The sequence below is a fragment of the Lissotriton vulgaris genome, chromosome 1_1 (assembly GCF_964263255.1).
Source record: "Lissotriton vulgaris chromosome 1_1, aLisVul1.2, whole genome shotgun sequence".
NCBI classification, from domain to species: Eukaryota; Metazoa; Chordata; class Amphibia; order Caudata; family Salamandridae; genus Lissotriton; species Lissotriton vulgaris.
Genome location: NC_141685.1, coordinates 1,433,218,783 through 1,433,242,798, shown reverse-complemented (window position 1 = coordinate 1,433,242,798; position 24,016 = coordinate 1,433,218,783). Strand labels below are relative to the sequence as shown.

At 42.7% G+C, this 24,016-nt stretch overlaps 1 protein-coding gene across 4 annotated transcripts in view; it reads right to left on the bottom strand.

Annotated features, from left to right (window-relative positions):
- The window catches only part of GRAMD4 (GRAM domain containing 4), a 535,734-nt gene that overhangs the window by 35,584 nt on the left and 476,134 nt on the right, over positions 1 to 24,016 (bottom strand). For all 4 annotated transcript variants that reach the window (XM_086967284.1, XM_086967277.1, XM_086967288.1 and 1 more), the window contains 4 exons: positions 17,121 to 17,169; positions 14,585 to 14,656; positions 3,697 to 3,740; positions 3,482 to 3,591 (listed from right to left, as the gene is read on the bottom strand). In XM_086967284.1, coding sequence (XP_086823410.1) covers positions 3,482 to 3,591; positions 3,697 to 3,740; positions 14,585 to 14,656; positions 17,121 to 17,169 — 275 coding nt within the window. The remainder of the gene's footprint in view (positions 1 to 3,481; positions 3,592 to 3,696; positions 3,741 to 14,584; positions 14,657 to 17,120; positions 17,170 to 24,016) is intronic.

Sequence of the window (24,016 nt, the reverse complement as noted above, 5' to 3'; positions counted from 1 at the left end):
GTATGCCTATCGTTCTATAGCTGTTTGAATAGACCACTGGCAGCCATTTGTAGTCAAGTGAGTTATTCATGTCTCTAGCTAACCATTTGCATTGTCGTATAAACTGTGCATGTCTTAAGGAGTGGGTGTGGTGATGAATGCTGTTTATGTTCAATGTTCAGAATGTATGTGATTATCCGAGTTGTAGATACACAGCATTTGTTTTTTCATTCATGAAGTTCCAGCGCCTATTCTTCAGAGAGTTTTCATCATGAATACATAAAAAAGGGTGCGCACTATAGAAAACAAAAGAAGTATAGACCTTTATCAAACACTCACAGTTCTGAAAGATGTGTTTAACAACATTTCTCATTGACCCTGGAAATTACAGTCAATATGCAGAAAATCTAATACCCAGTATTAATCCTCTATAAACAAAGTTTCCACACATTTCATTTTCAAGGTCCAAACATCTGGGCTGAGATCCTAATTTATTTCTTCGAGGAATTTCTGTAGTACCACATGTCATCTTTAGAACACTTGGAGAAGTAGATCTAAAAACGGATGTTTTAGTGTAGGATGCAGAAAAACGCTTGGTTAGTAGGGAAGTGAGTCATGGTCTGCTGTCTGACCTGTGATATTGTCCTGAGACATGTTACAAGACACTATGGCATCTTCCCAAGGTGAGCTATACATCAATTTGAAATCCCAAGGGCCTTGCCTTTTGTGCCACATGTGGGCTAGTACTCTCGGCCCTACTGTATAGAGCATAGACATGCATTGCAGACGGAGGTCGCGCTTTGAGCTCCACAGGGGAGTGGGGGAAGGTGCACTTCATACAGCTCGATCATGGGTATTGCCTCAGCATCCTGGGCGTGCATACCATGGGCCGTAAGATTGAATTGGTGCACGTGCCATTCTATTTCAATGCTTACCAGTTCAACAGAGGCCACATTCTAACCCACATTGTATATCAGTAAGTTCATTAAGAGTGGCTGAAGAGATTACTTTCTTCACTCCCAACTGTTTATCCTTAAAGAATCAATTAATCATGGCTTTCAAGCTTCCATTTCTTTACCTCTGCTGAGTAAAATCCTGATTGACTGTTAAATGACCTAGCTCTCCATGGGCCAGATGTAGGTACATTTTATTTTCCGACCTCTTAAATACCGAGTCATACCGACTCGGTATTTCAGAGGTCGGAAAATAAAAGTACCGAGATGTAGGTAAATGCAGATGTGCAATTACCGAATCGGAAACAGTCGGTATTTTCCGATGCGGGAAATACCGACCAGTTAATGCCCATTCATTCCTATGGGCTTTGAAGCCCATAGGATTGATTGGGCATTTACCGGTCGGTATTTACCACATCGGAAAATACCGACTGTCACAAGGGTGCAGGGGGTGTCACTTTGACACCCTCTGGCACCCCCAAAAGAGGCTCGGGTGCCATGTGGCAGGCATACCTGCCCTAAGGGCAGGTCTGCCTGTCATATGGCATAGGTGTGCATGCACACATGTGCATGCACACCAGAAACGGTATTTTACCATCCAGTAGTATTTGATGGTAAAATACCGATTTTGTACTGCTTGTGGGACTCAGAAGAGTCCCACCTACATACCAATTTACCGGAATCCGTAATGATACCGACTCGGTATTTTACATACTCGGTAAATTTACCTATCGGTAAATTTACCGAGTCTGTAAAATACAGGGACCTACATGTCAAATTGCTCTTACCGGTCGGTAACGGCCGAATTCGGCTGTTTCCACCCGGTAAACGCCTACCTACATCTGGCCCCATGTTTCCTGCTGTTTTTCAACTTACGCATTGTTTTTTTTTCATTCCTTTGAACCTTGCATGTTGATGACTCGGCTTCAGTCTTCCAGTTGTGTTAACTATCATGGACGCATATAATTTACACCCATGGAATCAAGGTAGGGGTATGTTTTTCAGGACTGTCTTAGAGCCTTAGCATCTTAATGTACTAGAAGACAAGGGTTTTGGATGAGTGTTTATAGAGGCAACATAGTTCCTGATCTTTGTCTCACTTCCCGGACCTATCGGGATAAGTGTTACTTTTTCAGTTAAAGTCTTTCTTAGACTATAGTAGAGGTTCGTGAAACACTGTATTTTAGTGTAACACAACTCTTTCTATGACCATCCTTCCTGCTTCCTTTTAGCTTGAAGTACAGTGTACTGGCAATAGCGGAGGTACAACAGGAGTTTGGCATCATAAGCCTGTGGTCAACGATAGCAATGCTATAGATCTGTGGTATAGTTATCAGACATGTTGACTTTAGGGGCGGACACCATTCTTATTGATGTAGGAGTTCTTGCCTATTATGACTGAAGGCTGCTGGGAGGGGCTTAGCCATACCATTTGACTGCTGAAATTGTGCATGGTGTTGTACTGAGTTTGAGGGTGACCATCCGGATTTACTCAGTTGCCACATGTCAGATCTTAGTTTTTGTGCAACACTTGTTCATGAAAAGTTTAGTGTTTGGAGAAAAATAGGTAGTTTGCTTATGCTTTGATTGTCGGGTCAACCACAGTACATACTTATACATCTATAAGTGTTAACAAAGAAGAATTTACCAAAGCAGCATACATTGGGCACTGCAAAAACACAACACAAAGTGTGAATATTTTTCATGAAGATAAATTTCATTACAAATAAACAAGACCATGGATACTGGTGCACATATGGTAATCTAATTGTTTTGGGTCTTGTTGCAATAGGTGAGCAGGAAGCAGTGTAAACTAGAGCAAAAACGATCATCAAAGCGGATACATGACATTAGGGTAGGTGGTGGCAAAAATTACTGACCTACTCTGATATTGGAGTTATTCAGCAAGCGCCAGAACCAGTCTTATGCTACAATATTTTTATTGGCTCTTGAGACCGGACAAATATTTTGAGATTCACGGGTCTCACAAATTAATTCAGCCCCAAATGCAATGGCATAATGCAGTAATCTACTCTTTAATTACATTGAAGGTGGTTTGCCCCCCTGGAAATGATCTGCTTGCTTAACAGTGTATACACCCCAAAACAAACAAAAAAACTGTAGCATGCACAGCTGGAAAGTCAGATTTAGGAGTCAAACCGCCAAGAACTCGAATTCTAAACATGATTGTGGGTTTGTTGATATCCAATTTGCTAAATTTGTATCGGTTCACACAGATCTGACATAATGTCCTGAAGTCATACACTGAAACTTTCTTCTCATAGTCGCAGAATCCATACCCATCATTATGATAGTGATGCATTAGGGGTTTTGTTGTATTGTAACACTTTACAATAGCAAGTAACTAGCAGTGGCTTGGTCAACACGGTAAGTCAGATTCAAGCAACTAATTTGTTGGTGAAGAAATACCACCAATGCTGGCAGGCATTAGGTTTTCTTCGACAAACACCAAACGCATTTCTCTAACTTCCCTTCTGAATAAACCAATGTAACGGTCTTGTAATGCAAAAGACAAATAATTACATTACCCATACAAAGTCCAATCATTTTGTAGGGGAGAAAGCAGGATGCAATAAAGGCTGCCCATAGAGCCACATAGAGCTTCTGTGTTATTTCTGGCTGGACCCACATGAACAAGCTGCGAACAAGAAAAGGCCTCATTAAACAGGTGAGTTTTAATGGTAACAAGTGGATAAAACGTTTTACTTCAAGGAAATAATAAATGAGAATAAAATAAACATACTTCTTAATTTTTTCCAGTATGTCTGCCATCTTGCCAAACAGGTTCTGTGTTGAAAGCAAAAGTTGTTAAATTTCTGTTCATGTGTTCATGGTTGAAGACACTTGACACTGTCAAAAAGTAAGTGTGAGGTCTATTTACACTATACAGCAATGTGTGCAATCAGTTCAAAATGTATGCCAAAGTAATGTCTATTTCCTGTAGTGATACAATGCTCAGGATGTTTTAAGGATTGTGCAGTAAGGATGATATATACATGTACTACTCTTGCACGTTAAATTACTTGTTAAAGCCAATTAGAACATTCGTACTCCGGTTCACATTTTGAGTGAATGGTAGTCAGTCATTAAAGGCCTGCACAGTTTTCTGTTCATCGAAATACAACTTACTAAGAATGGCAGTCCGTAAAACTTTGTTAGCTGCATCAGTGCATCGTTTTGGATTCATCTCATATTTTACTTGGGAGGGGATTCTGCAACAATAGTAGGTGCTCTGTCGAGGAGCTAGATATTGATTACTGTGTAAGCATTAAACCTCAAATAAATAGATCATGGCCATCTTTCACATTCTCTGTGGAAGTGGCATCGAAACTTTGGACTTGGACCTACTACTTTGGAATCACAGATCAAGGATTGGAGGTTTTCCCTTGCAAGACAGAGAGAGAAATCTTGCCTACCAGATGAAGTAGCCAGTCGCATCTACTTTGAGTTACAAGTCAATAAACAAAATGATAGGGTGGGTTTTTTGATGTGTTGGGGAACCAAGATCAAAAGAGGCATAGCACAACTCATTTCATGCAGAACAAGCAGTTGCAGGGATTGAGTATTGCATGTGTCGACCTAGAGGTGGCAGGTTTACAACAATGTCAATTCATATTAAACTACATTGGCCCACAATTGGAATGTGAACTAAATCTGAGAAACAATGTAAGTGCTAAACATTTTTTTTAACTAACTATTTAGCAGTAGTGGTTTTCACTGTGGCACAAAAGCAGTAGCAATACTGGTCCCATGCGTCCTGTTAAGTTATGTTATGTTATGTTATATTAATTTATTGTGCGCACAGCTACTCCAGCCAAGGAGCGTCCCGGCGCATAGGCAAGGAGAACATAACACAACAGGAAAAGATAAGATATGATAGAGGCAGCTAAAACAAAAATGTTTTTATCGCTCTCCGGAAGGACATGAGGTCCTCCAGCAAACGAATTTCAACAGGAAGGGAGTTCCAAGCTAAGGCAGCTTTTACGCTGAAAGAACGACCCCCCATGCGACTGAGTCTGAATCTGGGGACTACAGCAAGGGCCTGGCCCTGGGAACGGAGGGTACGAGTGGGGACATAAAAAGAAAGGCAGCTGGACAAGATTTCTGGGCATATACCTCTCAAAATCTTAAAGGTCAGACAAAGGACCTTAAAGAGGATACGCTTCCTCACTGGAAGCCAGTGTAGGGAACCAAGGACACTTGCCACCGGGCAAAATCTGGGCAGGCCAACAACAGCCTTAGCCGCAGCATTTTGGACCCGCTGCAGGCGAGTTAACTCAGCCTGATTAGCCCCCGCCAGAAGAGAGCTAGCGTAATCCAGGCGAGAGATGATAGTTGCCTGGATTACCAGCTGCCTGGTCGGGGCATCAAAAAATTTGAGTACAGGTCTTAAACCTCTCAACAGACCAAAACAGCAGGCAGCTGTTTTTTTGGTATGCCCTACAAAGGTGAGGCCCGCGTCCAACCAGACCCCCAGATTTTTCACCTCCGACACCGGGGTTGGAGTAGGTCCCAGCTCTAAAGGCCACCATTGGTCGCCCCACAGCTCCACTCCCTTGTCGACAATCATTACCTCCGTTTTTGTGGCATTGAGCTGGAGACAGTTTCCTGTCAACCAGCTTGCCACCGCCTTCAGTCCAGACTGAAACCTGGGGGCATCTTGTTCCGCGTCCCCGCTGAGAGTAACCGCCAGCTGTGTGTCGTCAGCATATGAGACCAGAGTTAGGCCCCATTGCCTAGCGACATCAGCCAGCGGCCTCACGTAAAGATTGAACAACGTGGGACTCAGCGAGGATCCCTGCGGAACCCCCATGGCCAGCGGTTGAAAGTTGGACTTGAAGGGAGGGATGGCAACACAGAAGGAACGATTGTCGAGGAAGGAGCGGAACCATTGCAGCGCCTGGCCGCCAATACCGATCTCCTCAAGCCGATGCAGGAGGATGCTGTGAGATACCGTGTCAAAGGCGGCGCTAAGGTCTAACAATATCAGCGCCGACTGTTTGACCAGCATCCAACCTCCCACGGAGATGTTCCACCATCACAAGAAGGGCGGTCTCCGTGCTGTGTCCAGCACGGAAGCCGTTTTGTGTGGGGTCGAGGGCGTTGGTCCGGGCTAGATGTTCTGACAGGGCCAGATTGACGTGGGCCTCTGTGATCTTTGCCGGCCAGGGTAACAGCGAGATGGGACGGTAGATTTCAGGCTTAGACGGATCCAAAGAGGGCTTCTTAATAATTGGGGACACCACCGCCTGCTTCCACTTAGCTGGAACAACACCCGACTCCAGGGAGAGGTTGACAAGGGAACGCACAGCGGGGCGTCCCATGAAGGTCTGATCTCGAAAGAGAGCAGGTCTTACTGGATGAGATGGAGATCCAGATTTAACTTGCAATGCAAGTTTGTCAAACCCATCCGAGGTAAGTAGGGGGAATGAGAGCAGGGTAGTCTGATAAGGTGTCCCGCTGGAGCGTTCCAGACCGAACCCTGTGCTAGGGAATGTCCGATAGATTGCTTGGACTTTTCCCAAGAAGTAAGAGGCAAGGGTTTCGCAGTGGGAGATGGAACTCACGGCCGTAGAGGTAGTCCGCTTCGCCATAAGATCTTTCACGGCCTTGAAGATGGCCTTCGACGGGTTGGTGCTGTTTCGGAATTCTGCGGCGTAGAAAGCCGCTCGAGCTCGACAGATAGCCCGATGATAGAGCTTGACGGACATGGCGTATACAGCTTTTAAATCAGCCCCATACGTCTTCCGCCATGCCCTCTCCGCCCGTCTACAGGCTCCCTTCAGGGCACGTAGGGCGCCATCGTACCAGGGACTCAACTCTCTAGTATGGATTTTAGTCGATACAATGGGTATCAGAGTGTCCAGAGCCCTAGTAATCCAAGAACAAAAGAGGTCATACCCCTCTTCTACGTCCTTCAAAGGACCCAGCGGCTCCTCTAGCAAAAGGCGATGGAAGTCTTCTAGCCTGAGTTTCTTCCACGACCTCCTAGGTACCCGTCTGACCGAAGAGATGGAGGGAGTGGCCGAAATAGTACAGAGGATCGACACCAAGAAATGGTCAGTCCACTCTACCGGAGAGATAGAGGTAATTTTAGCCTCCGGCAGATTGGTGAAAAAGGGGTCGAGGATATGCCCCCCGTATGGGTAGGCTGGGTGACCAGCTGGGAAAGTTGAAAGGCCTCTAGGTCGGAGGAAATACAGCGCGCTGTCAGACTGGAGAGGGTGTCGAAATGCAGATTCAAGTCACCCATGATGGAAAAGTTGGCGCAGTCAGCGACCAAAGTGCCAACGATATCGGGGAAAGCATTTCTAAACACCGCATCACTACCCGGCGGACGGTATAGAACCATCCCGGAGAGCGTGAACTCAGGGCTGACAGAGACCTTAAAAGAGGCGCTTTCACACCCGGAAATATTGAGGCCACTCCACACACAGGAGTAGCTAGACCTAACTATCAAGGCTATACCCCCACCTCTGGAAGATCTATTCAAGGTGAACATAGAATAACCAGGAGGGCAAGCGAGATTGAGTATAGCAGCATCCGCTTCCTGAAGCCAAGTTTCAGTAATGGCAAAAATATCCGGGGCTTCATCCTCAATAAGGTCATAGATGTTCTGGTGATGTTTCACAGCCGACCTGACATTCAGGTTCAAAATCCGCAAAGAGGATGGAGAACCCCTCATGCGGCGAACATCTGAAGAGTTTTTCCGGGGGAGAGGCCTCGGAGGGTCAAGAGCCCAACCATTACACGGGCAACGGAACGGGCCACAGAGCGGATGGACAGGCGGGTGAGTACAATTATGGCTCACCTGACCGATGGAGTATAAGCTCTCCCTGGAGTATGTCAGCATAGCGGCACAAATGATGGAATACTAGCCGCTACCCAGCAACCGCAGCGTCCCGCACAGCCTTAGCGCGGACGGGCGCAGACGGGCAGGACTCTGGCACGACTCCGGCCACGCGAGGGCGCGTCCGCTACGCGATCCCGCTACGCTAGGGGAGGAGCATTAAATAGGCGTTCCCCCGCTGGCGCATGCGCAATGAAGCGCAGTTAGATCTACTACCTCACCTCAGCCCCAATCCAAGATGGCCGACCCACCCCAGGCACCAAACCCACCAAGCGGCGGTGAGGACACAGTTTATGTGCAAGTAAGGGGAGATGGAGAACGAGGGTCTAAAACAACCTACAAGAAAGAAAAAGGTAATTAAAATACAAAGCTTTCCAGCGAGCGCGCAAACGCTCCCGTCAGCTGTGCGCTCCTTGTCAGGGGGAGGGAGAGCGGGGACTCGCCTGTCCTTCACTGACTTGCTATTGGAGCTTTCAGATGCGTTTTACCAAATTCTGCATGGTTCTTCTTTCATGGAAAACTGATGTTTACTGCCCTGAACTTGGAAACCCTAGTGTGTTTCAAAATTCCAAACTTAAAAAAGCAGCAGCTGGCAGCAGAAATGTCTCAATCCTGGCTGCTCCTTTATGGGATGAGACTTTTCTAAACCTTTGCAAACAACAGGACTAACTAGGGTTCAGGAAAGCTCTGAAAGCATGTCCCTCAGCTCTCTTAATTGGTCTAGCTAGGTTTTCCTCATCTACACAGCAAAGAAGCGCTTGTTAAACAATGTCCTAAGTAAATGCTACAAATTGGTTAGAAGAGCGGCATTTTGTGAATTGGAATTATAATGTATTCCTTTCATACAGATTTATATTTTTTTAATTCAGTTTAGAGTTGGATCACTGAACCCTTCCTACAATTCCTTCTTTAATGGCGCTTATATTTTCATACGCATGCACTTATCAAAGCTTTATTTTGAAAATGTAATGGTCAACAAAACATCATATGAAAGCACTTGGTGCCTCACTTCTAGAGGAGTTAGAGATGAAGCTCTTAAGTGACAGTACTGTGAAATACGTCGACCAGTAAAATATAAGTTACGTGAAATGGACAACAAACAAGTAGCCTCTTTACAAGGCATGCTATCTGTGAAAATGTGATGAATTGAACAAACAAATCTAGATAGTGCTTGGAATGGGTCAACAGCGTTGAGTTTGAAAGGCACAGGCAGCAGTTGTGTTCAGATGACTTTCCAGATTATTGGACAATAAAATGAATACATCACTACTTCATCACAGTTCTTACTAGTAAAGGATGAACACGTAACCAGGCAGATCAGAATTGACGTAAGAAAAATATTGTATACCCCTGTTAACCTTAATATCAATAAACTGGCTTGGTCAACCTCTTCTGACAATGAATGTGGTTGAAGATTCTGGCTCCTCAGAAGCGTGCAGTGTAAGTAAAAATCCAGAACCTCAATAATTTCATGTGATTGTCTAATGCAGATTGCAAGAATGACAAACTTTAACACACATTCATTTGTCGACGACAGTCATCATTTAAGGATATAACTATGAGCACTGCCTGCTTGTTGCAGACCAAAGAAACACTGACTGCCATGTTTTGTGAGCTCTTGAAGGATGCAACTTTCAAATCTCAGGAAAGGGAATTTCTCCAAGGACTGGAGCTTGGCATGTAGCCAGGGACATTGCCAACCAACTCTGTGAACACCCTCTGACACTTTGTTGAGATGCAGATTCTATAACTAATTCAATGTGGCCCACGTCATTTCCATTCCCATCCTAGCTGCATTGGACTAGATGGCTTTTGAACAGAGCTTCTGAACAGGGAACTGTACATGAGCGCTCCAGGTTTTTAGGAAGGAAAGCTGCTGCTTTGATCTTGGATGTAGGTGATGTTCTTGTTGACTAAAAGCAGAGCTCTTTTATTAAGTGATTGATGGCAGTTTAGACTTGCAAGCAAAATAATTCTGGCTAGATGTCTTCTTGGATGAATGTGACCAGAGTCTTGATTGTGCCTATCGCCTACTTTGGGATTCAGAAAAGCATAGAAGAGAGAGGTATGTGCCCTTGATGCTTGTAACTGAAAAACATCTTTGTATGAGCAACGATTTGGAAGCATGAGGGAGATAGAAAAAGAATATCTTCTTTTTTTTTTGCTTTGTAAAATTATGAAAATTACGCCATTGCAGTTTAAATTTTACCCTGGTCAAATCTAAAGTTGTAGGGTTTTGCTAAAGATTTACACTAAGTGTTGTGGGTTATTTATCTTTGTTAGGTTGTCATTTTCAGAGTAGCACTCTCTTTATCCGTTACCTCTAGCTGCTGCATTGATCTCTCAGCAGATACTCTGGCCACAGCAAATGGCAAAGCCTCTGAACTGCTGCTGGAGTGTGTGGCGCCCAGCAGCAAGCTAACCTCATCAAGTGAAGGGTAGCTGACTGATGGGTAGATGTGCCCACCCACACCCGAGGCGTATGCCTTCCACAAAAGGTAGGTGAGCTGAGAAGTAGACAAATATGCCACACAGAATACTTGAAAATATATATGGAGGTTATATCAGGGTACATACGATTTTGAAATTCTTCCCTGCCTTAGTTGAGGTGTGTGCAGGATCATGGAAAATTAATTAATTGCTGGTAAACTAAATTCAGACCAGACTGTGAACACTATGAACCACTAAACAGAGATTCCTTTTGGTCACTGTGATACTTAAGTTTCTGTTAGAAACGTAGCCCGTACTTCCTGTAAAACCTTGAGATGCCTTGGTTCCCTGTAAACCTGTTATCCTATTTTAGGTCAAAGGCTTTAAGTCTCAATATGATTTTCAGTAACTCTGGATGGAACGGGGCCGGAAGGAGTAACTTCTTAGCACTTATACAGGCACTAGTCCATGCATTAGAATTTGCAAAACAGTCTGCTAAGCATTCAGTTCTCTAAAAATCCGACAATGCCAGTTTCTATGTGGCGGTGTCCAATTTTTCAGAAGGAATATGTCTGGCAGACAAGGCCATAATGTCGCATCCATAGATGTCCCAAACGAATATGTGACGTTACAACGCGATCACAATTATTGCGGTACATTACATCGCAGTTTTGACAACGCAAGTCATTACAACGACTTGCGCTGGAGGGTACTGGACTTAGGAATAGTATGATTTACTATTCCATCACCAGTCTACGTACAGTAGGGAAGGTGTTGTAATAGTATATTATACTATTCCTTAGGTTAGAGCACCATCCAGCTCAAGTCGTTGTAACGACTTGTGTTGTAATACCAGCGATGTAAAGGCATTGCGATGCAATGCCCGCATGATAATGGATGTTTTCCGTCCTAAACACTTACCCACCAGGAGGAACAACAGAGAGCCTTGGGTCACTTCAGGAGCGCAAGTGAGAGACTGCACCTGCTCCACTGCCGCGAATATGCCTAACTCACCTGAACTAAGCTGCTGAGAGTGCCTGTGGATGAGGCACATTCAGGAATTTCTAACATTACATACCGGCCGGTCTGGGTAAGACTCGATTCAGGCCTGCTGCCAGAGGGAGAACTTGCTAAAATTAGCGCCGTAATGCTGGAACACTATTGACTTTAAGCCAGATTCACAGTGGCCTCTTAAGATTCAGGCTACTAGTGGGACATACCGTAGATGTTACCAAGAGTGAATGGGGATAATCACAATCTCTAACGTGAGGAGTGAGTGGGACAGGGAAACTCCAAAGAAACACTAGAGCCCCAACCTTAGGGGAGGAATCTATAATTGATTGTGAATGTCATATTTTCCTTTGTGTGGTTAGCAGTAGAAAAAAATGGATAATGATTTCTTGCTTCTGCTGTGCATATTTTGAGTTGTCAGCCTGTATTCACTATCCTGTATCCACCTTTACTACTGGGCCCTTCCCTGTGGGAGCCTTGGGCTACTCAGACCACGCATTGCTGAGAATCAAGTGCAGAAATGGGATTTGGCCCAGTTGCTCAGGATCTATAGTAGGTCAGGCCCTTGTACATCAGCAGTAAAAGGCCTTAACCCACACAATTGGGCCCAGTAGCCCCTACATTCCCAGTGGCCCTCGGAAACGGGTTCTGACACATTTGACCTGTATTATGTGTGCATTACTCAGCAAGTGACCATCTTTTTAAGACACTAAAGCCTACATGATTTTCATTGCTTGTTTTAAAAGCAGCAGTAACATCCAGCTTTCCATGGGCTTTCAGTTCATATCTTTTTGATTATGTGAACTATGGATTTAATTTCTTACACAACAGTGAAAACATTCATCATTGTCTACTGAACCATCAAACCAACGTGAAAATGGACATGGTGGCATTAACAGAATGAACATATAGAAACATATTTCAATGTGCAAAGTAAACAAAAAATGATCATTATAAGAAGACAGTAGTTAATACAAATATGTTACTTTTCACTTGTTACAAGAAATGCACTCTAAAAAACAGAAACGTCTTTAGACAAGAGAAAATTATTATGAATGGTGACGGCACACTAATAAATTCCCAAACACCCAAAATGGCAATGTCCTCTGATGACTGCTTCTTAAAGCATGTTAAGTGTCCATTCAATGGCAGTGAAAATGAAGGGGTCACTCATTCACTCTGGGCGTCAATAGCTCATTTGTGCCCTCCTTGCTCGCTACTAAGGGGGTGAGGCAGGAGGCAGTCACTGATACCATCTAATCCCACTCTCAAAACCCTAAGGGTGTTAAGAAGATCGATTCTATTTTACTAAAATTCTAATGGAACGGTAAACGTTCCCGTATTGCTCTTGCTTCCTTAAGGAAGGACAAAGCCCATGCTGGAGTCTGTTTCCCTGATTTTAGAGCTTACCATCGTGCTTTTTCCTTGAAACAGGCATCTGTTCAACCGATCTCCCCTTTTATCCTCCTCTTTGGCTGAAAATAGAATTCTTTTTTATTTCTCCCTTTGATTTCCGTGAAATCTTATCTTTTACATCTATTTTGACTTGTCTCCGTAATCCTATTATTTCTCATTCCCGTAAGCTCCTTCTCCCTTTCTTGTCCTCTTCTTATCCTTCTCTTTCTCTCCTTTTTCTGAAAAACTTGGCATTCCCAAGGCCTGCGAAGGATTTCTCAACTCCTCTCTCACAACCATCCTCTTTCCTTTTCGTATCTCCAGTTTCAATTTTCTCTACCTTCCAGTTCTCGTTCACAATATAATTTACTACTTCCCATTCTTACTCAATACCTTCAGTCCCTACCAAATTCTAATGACATCCATATCCTCTATCAATCTATATCCTCTGCATTAGATTCCTCTCCCCGCATCATTTCTTTATAAATCTTTTCATCTCTCCCTAGACAGATCCAAGACTAAGACTGAACTAGCCTGGGAACAAGACCATTCACAAGAATGGCCGGTCCCATTTTGGGATAAGATTTGGTCTAAAATCCATAAAACCTCTAGAGCTGCTAATACCACCCAAACCCCTTATTTCATTTATAATCGAATTTTGTTTACCCCATTAACTTTGTCAACTTTCTCCTCAGACATTCCCTCTACTTGCTGGTCATGTCCTTGTTCCTCTGCAGATTTGAAACATATGTTATTTGATTGTCCTCCCATACTCCAATTTTGGAAAATGGTTTGGCTATAAATCCAAAAGATTTTTCAGTTTCAAGTCCCCTTCTCACTTACTCACATTTTTCAAGTTCTCTCCCTCCTACTTTTCCCCAATCCCATCAACAATACATGCTCATAGATCTTTTGATAGCTTTTGCTTTTCACCTTATTACCTCTAATTGGAAACAAGCTACTAACGTTACATTTCGTGCTTGGTGGAACACGGTTTGCTTTCATCATCGACTTGATACTAATTCTGTTTCCCCCCATCTCCCTAGCAATTAAAAGGGATCTCCTTTGGCAAATTATTTTTCCTCATCTGCTCCCTCAGTCACTACCTCCAATGCTAGATCTGTTGAAGTACGAAAACCACCTTGATTCTCCCATTGCCTTTTCTTAATATCTCTTATTGAACGTTCTATATTATTGTTTTGAACATATTGCATACTTTTTCAATATTGCTATGCTTGCGTTGCTTTCTCTATGTACACAATTTTGATTGCATTTCTTATATATTCATATATACTTTGTAATATCATAATTTTCTTTATTACTGTATAATCTAATGGCTTATTATTTTATCTGTTTCTTCATTTTATGTTCTGTTCTTTTGTACTTTAATAAACTCAAACTTAAAAAAAACCCTACGGGTGCCTGGATAATGAGAGTTTAGAGGAATAGGAGGGGACCCTGGGATGGTAAGCAAGTAAATGTTTGGTTTCAGTAGATCTGATCAACCATTCCTGAAAAAAGTAAGGAGGCATTTCACCACTTAGGCTCATAGAGGTCAGTACACACAGGGTAACACAGGGCTGGCACTTCCATGATAAGCAGGTAGGTATGAGCACCAAGGTAGTACTACATTGCTGTAACAGGAGGAAAAATTGCCTGCTTGACGGTATATGGACTGCTCTAGCTGTCAATGTTATTATGCGTGTAGCACAGGTTGATTCTTGATGTTCCAGAAGTAATGGAGACAGATGCAGTAAAGCCAAATGCTACTCAGGGTGTCCAAGATCTGAGAACAGGCAGGAAAACATGCAGACAAACATGCATGATGGTCACTGCTGTGGTTACCTTCAATGGCTATTTGATACTTAGCTAACAATGTCTCATTTTGATTACCAGCTTTATTTTCTCTTCACCTGGCTAATATTTCCATACTCCCATACAGTACCTGTGCTTTCTGTGCCACATCCAGAACCAGCTGAAATTTCTCTGACACAGTCAAGTCTTCTTTGGGAGGTTCCTTTAGACACAGGAAATAAATATTTTTAATGTCACTGAATCAAGTATACATTTCCTCTTAATCTTAATACTGTTTTAGATCTGAAGATGCAGATTTGAAGAGTACAAGAGCTGTCAGTGCACAATTCATAAGTAACAACTGTAACATGGCAGATGTGAAGAGTTAAAATAAATGCTGCAGACATGAAAACTTAAAAATAAACCCAGGATGCTTAAATATTTAAATAGTATGGAACCACTGAAGTTAGTGTGTATTCCACTTTCAGAAAAGAAAAGGTTAAAGTGGCGTTATAGTTCAGGAAAAACATCAGTTACAACCAACACATTAAAAAAAAGATTAAAATTCAACAGTTAACAGTTATAAATAACTGACGTAACCTACACGCAATACACTATTTATGACGTCACCTATTACATAATTTATAGCATCATTAATACCATCACCGATGACATCTAAAATTACACCTTGCATAGTGGTGCGCGAGTTATAGTTACTTCAGTTAACTATTTCTGCTGGACCTCAGAAGGTTTTTTAAATCGTTTTTTTACATTTGTTACTTTGGGATTCCATCCTAATGATGGAAAATGAAAAAAATTACAAACTTAAGTGATTTATTAAATGAAATAATGTTTATTGGTATTTAAAAATAAAAAGAGAAGAGAAGAATGGCAGGAATCAATCTCAGCTCAATGTACATGTACAATCCATTATATCCTGTCCTACTTACCCCATCTGCTCTCAAGCATTGTACATAGGAAAAGAATGCTAAAAAAACAGAGCAAACCAGATGTGTTCTAGCTTATAAAACGCCAAGCAGCATCCGTGCTAGGGCAGAGAAGAGCTAGAGCAACATGGCCCCATGCTCTGATGCACACAGTTAGTTTGTGTCATGGCAGTGGGTATGGCATATTTCTATGCTGCAAAGAGAGCACAGTTAATGGTGCATGAGAAGCCACCACCAAAACATTGGTCATGGTGATGTCACTCCCTGTGATGACCTCAACGTGAACAGTCATAATATAAAATATTGACTGGTGTCAGGAATCATGTGATGTCACTTCTGTAGATGTAATTGAGAACATATTTTATAATATATACACGATATGGGGCAGGAGCAGAGTGCTCACGAAAATTCTGCATTTAGGAGTCTGGTTTAGTTTAATTTAAAGAAATATTATCTTAGTATAGAACATATTGTTGGGTTGCGGATGTGAACCGGGCTGGTGTCAGAATGTTGGGGTTGTAATGTTTCAGGTTCCTTTAAGTCAATGCGGTTGAGGGGGTTCGGTTTTCGGCAGCTGCTGCTGGGGAGGTTGGCAGTAATAAAAGAAGATTACTCCTACCTGCAGTGTCTTGCTACTTCTTTCACACACACCATATATATATATAGATCAAAACAAAACCCTTTCAGGCTTAGAGTGACGCATACATTATGCAAAAAAAAGAAGCAGAGAACTCTGGGAGATTATATATATATATATATATATATATATATATATATATATATATATATATATATATATAGAGAGAGAGAGAGAGAGAGAGAGAGAGAGAGAGAGAGAGAGAGAGAGAGAGAGAGAGAGAGAGAGAGAGAGAGAGAGAGAGAGAGAGAGAGAGAGAGAGAGAGAGAGAGAGAGAGAGAGAGAGAGAGAGTGTGTTGTAGGACGGATCTCGTAATTTGAAATAAAACGCGTGATGATCGTCATCATCAACTTTTACTTTCCAACAGCTTTAAAGACAGGGAGGTACCACTGACTTTCATACCCGTTGACTTTGGTAATCCTTGATTTTGTGTAATCGGTGCAATGTCCAATACAGAAATCTATCAAAAGCATCTTGTGTCTGCTCAAGTGTATTTTGAGGAGATGAGTGATACTTGTAAATACCCACCCACAGTTGTCATTTACCATAAACCTATACCATACAGCTACTAGTTAATAACCATTTCTTTAATTGCTAATGTTAGTTCAGCAACAGACAACGGTAAAAACATGCTATTGTCTGCGTGTTAAAGAGACTAATTCGGCGATATAAAGGTAGGCAATATAAAATGCCAGCATGTTTAAAATGAGGTCCCATTTGCACCGTCTTTCTGAATTAAAGGTCATGCGAGTGGTGGAGTACAGCCAGACAAGCACCACTAGCTAAACGATAAGGACAATTTATTGGCCACAGTTTGTAAGCAGCTCCAAAGATAAATAGCCACTCTTACAAACATAAAAAAAGGCCACGAAGGTAAGTGGCACAGGAGAGATTATCGCTATTTTGTGATATCTGAAATGGCACTTCAAAATAAATTACATAAATTATCCATTGCACTTTTCATGTTAATTTCAATCCAAATACCAGTAGCAGCAAATTGTATACACATGTGGTTTACAAAAATAGATCTTCATCTAGCTTTCACTTAGTAGGCTTTTGCAACAAACAGACATAAGGGATAAGAGTAAAATCAAAAACTTACAATAGTTTCAGATACTTGAGGCACAATACTCCACTGTATTCTCCATCCCCTGAAAACAAGTACACAGCTGTAAAGCAAAATACTGCTGAATGTGCAAATTACACAAGCAATCTATCTATTTACTTACTCGAATGCCCTGCAGTGACCAAACACCATATTAATATGCTGTTTACCTAGTCTGATTACCATCTATAAGAGGCTGATGATTAGAAACTTTGAGATATATATGGGATCATGGTATCTATTGACACATACCTATAGCATCAGTAAATTGACTAGATGTTTAAAAATAAATATTTAAATCTGTAAAAAGTTATCAATTACTTATGGATAATCGTCATTATGCCTAGTCTTACTGTCCCTTTTCACATTAATGAGGTAGATTTCACTTTCTACACAACATTCTGAGTCTGGGTGCTGTGGAACTTGCTATCATTCACAGAATGATAGTGATACTAGTCTTTGCTGGGCAAGGCCCAAACCATGGACCAGGTGGCAAGGGTAAGCATGAGCACAGAGATGAGGCAGAACAGGATTAGGACTAATGAAGATTACTCATAAATACTCTACTAGTTACCTTCTATTCTTTCATCCTCATTCTAGCAACTATAAGTGATGTGTACCAAAGCAGAGAGAAGACTTTGCAGGAGTGCAGTTTCAGAAAATGACCAAACTATAGCAATGCAAACCCGAAAAACACTTGCTTCAAACACCCTTTTTGGCTGAAGACACCAAAAGCCAAAACTGGTTGCACCATGGCCCTTAACCTGAATTCCATCATGCTGACCATTGAATATGGAGATACAGAATTTCCAGTCTATGGTTTTAAGAGGGGACCAATTACACTTTTGTCAATATTGGACAAGGAGATGTTGAACCACAAAATGTGGAAACCACCTACAGAACACAGTTTCTGGAAGAGCCACCAAAAGTGTTCTTGCCCCTAAAAAACACAGGTGAAGCACTAATAACCAAAGAAAGGTGTACCAAAGACACCTCACTCACGCTCAAATGAAAACATGAAACCTTCACACTGCAAGATTCGGAAGGATAAAAGTGGAGCGGAGTCATCATCAAAAGTCAATGCTCAAACGAAGCATTGAACCCCATACTACACCTCTAGGGTTTCATGTTCTTGCAGGTCTATTATGTATGAATTGCCAACCCAAGTTCCAAGGAATAACCATGTAGTTAATTCCTGTTCTCTCACGTTCATAAGCTAACCAGAGTAAACTCTCAGGAGCCTAACCAATAAACTAGGCGAGGAACAGGAGAACTGAGTATTACATACATTTTCAATTAGAACATAGTCCGCTTCAATAGGAGACACATGTACAACATGGTGAAACAGACTATTACATCTGACCCGCCACCCTTGACCCTAAGAGGTACTCATGAAATCAGATTGAACAAAGAAATGCAGGGGTCAATCGTGCTGGAGTAGAAATGGCAGAACATTCGCTAAAGTTCAAGTCATCGCAGGACCTTCTTTTGAGCAAAAGCTGCAGCATAGAGTAATCTCATAGAAAGATAGAAACCTGCTGGTAAATTATTCTGTTTAGTAAATAACCATGGACCAATTGCTGCATTATATGACACTCAAACTATGCAACTTTGTTTCTTTTTCAGCTGATGTGCTCATTCTGAATGTAACGTTCAATTAGATTCTCCCTTCCAAATGACACAATCTTCTTACAATGTGTTACTCATGGAATGGAAAGCCACCTGATTCACTTCCTCTGACTGGATGTATCTGCAGGCTTAGTAAACTTTAGTCATTCGGTAGTCGGTAGAACACTGAATCTGCCTGTGACTCCCTCTCTCGCGCTCGGTCTGTTATAATGCATCTTAAACATCCCGACACTGCCAGAAACTATGCTCCAATAATATCTACCATTGTAACACGTGCAGCAGGACACCACAATCTGCATGCATTCAGTTGGGCCATGCTATGTCCAATTCAATGGATAACTTTTGAGGGGTCCGGCTAAAAACCCTTTAATGAACCAGAGACCTAGGGCCCGATGTAGGTAAATCTACATTTACCACTTCATAAATACCGAATCATACCGAATCGGTATTTATGAAGTGGTAAATTAGAGGGGGGAAGATGTAGGTATTTCAGATTCGGTAAATACCGAATCTGTAAGATTCGGTATTTACCGATTCTGTAAATACCGATTCGGTATCCCCCATTGCTTCCTATGGGCCTTGAAGCCCATAGGAATCAATGGGCATTACCGAATCGGTAATTACTGATTCGGTAATTACCGATTTGTGCAAGGGTGCAGGGGGTGTCACTTTGACACCCTCTAGCACCCCAAATACAGGCATGTGTGCCATGTGGCACACAGACATGCCCTAAGGGCATGTCTGTCTGTCACATGGCATAGGTGTGCATGCACACATGTGCATGCACACCTGGATTCGGTTTGGATTGGGTGTTAAAATACCGAATCTGAAGGGCCTGTGGGACTGAAAGTAGTCCCACCTACATCCCAAATTTAAAAAAAAAAAAAAAACGGTAAAATTACCGATTCGGTATTTTTGCGATTCGGTAATTTTACCAAATCGGTAAAATACCGAATCGGTAAAATACCGAATCGGAAAAAAAGGTCCCCTACATCTCAGTAGGCCAAATACCGGTCGGAAACGGCCGAAATCGGCCATTTCCGACCGGTATTTGGTACCTAATCTTTTATGCCTCATAGACGGCACTGATATCTATCCACAGTGTGTATAACCAAATATAATACAAACACATAGATGTAAGTACACTCACATACTGTTAGTAGTACCACCTTTTTTGTTTAGACCCAGTGACATCAATTGTATTTCTAGTTTGCTAGGGAACATGTCACTGCTAGGTCTTTAAACTCTCTATAGACCCCCCCCCCCCCATTATTATTATTATTATTATTATTTATTTTTATAAAGCGCATAGTCACCCGGAAGTATCCCAGCGCTGAGGAACCTAAGAGACATGACTGAGGACTGAGTTAACGGGAGGAGCATAAGGGCTAGGGGAAAAGATGTGTTTTTAATCGTTTCCTGAAACGGAGGTAGTGGGGTTCCAGACGAAGATCTCGTGGGAGGGAGTTCCAAAGACGGGCCGCATGAACCGCGAACCGTCTTCCTCCTGATCGTGCTTTCCTAAACCTTGGGGCATTGATAAGGTTTTCTGCATTAGAGCGAAGGGTTCTTGTGGCTATGTAAGGGGTAATGAAGTTTCGGAGAATTGGAGGGCCTTGGTTATTCAGGGTTTTGTGCACCAAACACAGGGCTTTAAATTTAATTCTCTCCCTTATGGGGAGCCAATGCAGGAGTTTGAGGGCAGGCTTGGCCGAAGATCTGGCCGGGGTGTTGGTAATGATCCGAGCAGCGGTGTTCTGGATCCTCTGTAATTTAGTCAATGTTGCTTCCGGTGCACCCAAATAGATCGCATTACTATAGTCCAGTCTAGATATAATAAGACCCTGGACTAAAAGTTTTTGCGATTTCGGAGGAAGAAGGGGCAGGACTTTCCTCAAGGATTTAAGCAGACCGAAACAGGTCCCTACGACCTTTTTTGCTTGTGGGGCGAAAGAGAGCTCCGAGTCGATCCAGACACCCAAGCTTTTTACCTCTGTCTTTGGGTCTGGGGGGGGACCTAGACATGTTGGCCACATGTCCAACGGAAATGAGGTTCCTTTTGGGCCGAGTACAAGGACCTCGGTTTTTGCCCCGTTTAATTTTAGCGCTGATGTATTCATCCAGTGATGGACCTGCGTGAGGCAGTTAAGGAGATCGGCTTTCTGTTGTTGAGGGTGGGACAACGACACCACTAATTGGGTGTCATCAGCGTAGTTGATGACACTCACTCCGAAAGGGGTAATGACTTCCTCCAATGTGGACATATATATGTTAAATAATGTAGGGCTCAGGGAGGAGCCCTGAGGCACACCACATTGGAGGGGCATTTCGGAGGAGCGGGCGTCTTTCTCCCAGATCTGATAGGATCGTTGTGTCAAGAAGGATGAGAGCCAGGATATGGCTGTGCCTTCTAGACCAACTTTTGCCAGCCTTTCGATGAGGAGCTGGTGGTCCACGGTGTCGAACGCTGCACTAAGGTCGAGGAGGATCACTATTCTCCTATTTTGTCCAGTTTTAGAGCAGCTTCTAAGCTGCGGGCCGTTTGTTCAAAGAAACACATCTCTTGTTTCTTTCAATCCTCCGATAAGAAGGATTGATTCGCTCTTGACTGGGCTTGTCTGATACAGGGTCGTATTTGGTGACTCTGGCTAAGGGTTCAGAACCAACAGAAATACATACCAGTATCCAGTTACTTTTACTAAATGGCGGAGAATCATGGTCTGGCTTTCGGCGAGGATGATATACAACAGGTTCTTGACAAACATCCGAACCTGTTGGACTCTATACCTGCAGTCGCCAATAACAACACAGACGACTGGGGTAAAGTCCTTGCTCTCAAAAAATCCCTAACACGCACAACTTTACATGGGGCAGTCATGGCTCAGTATCTAAGGAAAAACTGCGCACCATCAGGTCCGATTGTCACCAATACTCCGAGGTTATTCCTCACAGATAAAGAATTCCTTAAAAATTGGTCCTTGATAGCATGGAGATGCACAAGAGACTGGCTGGTGTTGATTATTCAAACATCACAGCGAATAGCGGACACTATTCTCATAGAGATACAGGTTCTTGAATCCAAAATTAAAACTACCTTAACATCTAAACTCTTTAAACAGGGCCAAGATGAGTCGAATAAGAATAACCAGGAATTCAAAGAATTTACTCTATTTACCAAAATGGAAAAATTCAAAAAAGATCTTGAAAAATTCAGCTTCGAGAAAGTGTACCCCTACACAAGTAGCTCTTACGTACCTCCAGGTTCAAATAACAAAGGTAGAAAAACAGGATCCTCATATGGGTCCAGTTCCTCTGATGACAACTCCACAGACTCAGATTCCTCGAACCAAAGCAATTTTCAACAAAGGACCCGAGGAAAACGATCACAGAGAAACTGGAGAGGGAATCAATACCAAAATCAAACATGGTGGCAACTAGCTCCCTGGCAATTTGGAAATCCAATGTTCCCACAAATGGGTCCCTATCCTCATCAAATGGGACCATTTCCACAACAGTTTGGAAATGGATTTGGAGGCCAACCGCCTTTTTTAGGGTTTGGCCGAGGGAGATCTCAAGGACGGAGAAGAGGTGCACAGCCACAAGTTCACTTCAGTCCACCGCCAGTAACGAGGAACCTGAGGAGTGCAACATCGAAGACCAAGACGACAGCACAAACGAACATGGAAGCGGGCTCGTCATCAATCTGAATGCCCATTCTATTACCCCGATTGAAGAACAAGTCTTGAACAGAGGGTTAGGTTTTGTGCCTACAATGAAGAATGACCACTTTGAAACAAATATCGAGATGGCAAAATTCTTCCGCAAGATCCGTTTACAATTTTTCTTCTCAAAAAGCAACCATGGAGATCAAACACAAGAAGAAACTAATACAGGTTTAAAGAAAAAAATCGAAATTCAATCCAGGACCACAGATGGTCCCAGTACAAGTTCTGGCATTTGAATAAGCCGTAGAGAAGGATATTGAGATTATGTTTTCCACCAACAAAGAAACCTTTAATAACTTTTCCAAGATTGAACAACAAGCTCTAAAAACTTTGACTACCAACAATGAGCTAACCATAAAACCGGCCAACAAAGGCGGTGCGATAGTCGTTATGAACACGAATGACTATCGCACAGAGTGTCTGCGACAACTGGACAATAAAGAGGCCTATTGTCCCCTTGACCAAGATCCGACCCCAGACATACAAAGGCTGATCAAAGGAATGGTTGAGGAAGCATTGGCAGAAGGCTGGGTAACTCGAAATGAAGCTTCCTTTTTATGCACGGAACACCCGGTGATGCCCTACTTTTATTGCCTCCCCAAGGTGCATAAAGAGCAAAGACCACCACCCGGACGGCCAATAATCTCAGGTATTGGATCTGCCTTAGAGCCGCTTTCCACCTTTGTGGACCACTTTTTGCGCCCAATGGTTCTCGAGATGCCCACCTATCTCAGAGACACAACTGATGTGCTGCGCCTTCTTCCAGAAATTGAATTCAATGTAGACACTGACCATCTAGTCTCATTTGACGTGGAGTCGCTGTATACATCCATACCCCAGGATGAGACATTAGAAGTCCTCTCTTCTCTCCTGAGGGAAAAGGATCTGAACAGTATAACACCTGTCAGTTTCATCATGGACTGTGCTACCGTAGCCATGAAGAGAAACTTTTTCAGATTCGAAGAAACAGTGTATCTCCAAACGTCTGGTACCAGTATGGGGAGCGTTTTCGCCCCCAGCCTGGCGAACCTTTATGTTCATCATTTTGAACAGGAGCATATCCTGAATGATACCAATCCGTATATCGCTTCCATAATTATATGGAAGCGGTATATTGATGACATACTGGTAATTTGGAGAGGGACACATGAAGACCTCATGACCTTTCACCATTGGCTTAACAGCAGAAATAATTTTCTACGCTTCACAGTAGAAGCGAGCAAAACTGCCATTGCATTTCTAGACCTGAAGATTTTCTCTACCCCGGAAGGCTTACAATCGGAACTTTACAAAAAACCAATGGCCAAGAACTCTTTACTCTGTTTTGACAGTCACCATCCCAGATCTCTTAAAGAGAATCTGCCATATGGACAATTTTTGAGAGTGCAGAGGAATTGTTCAACCAGAGAAGGCTACGCAACACACTCGAGAGCCTTACAACAACAACTGTTGAGCCGCAAATATCCTTCAAAGTTGGTCAAAAAGTCAATGAAACGCGCTGGTAACAACAATAGAATGGCCCTTCTAGAACCACCGGTA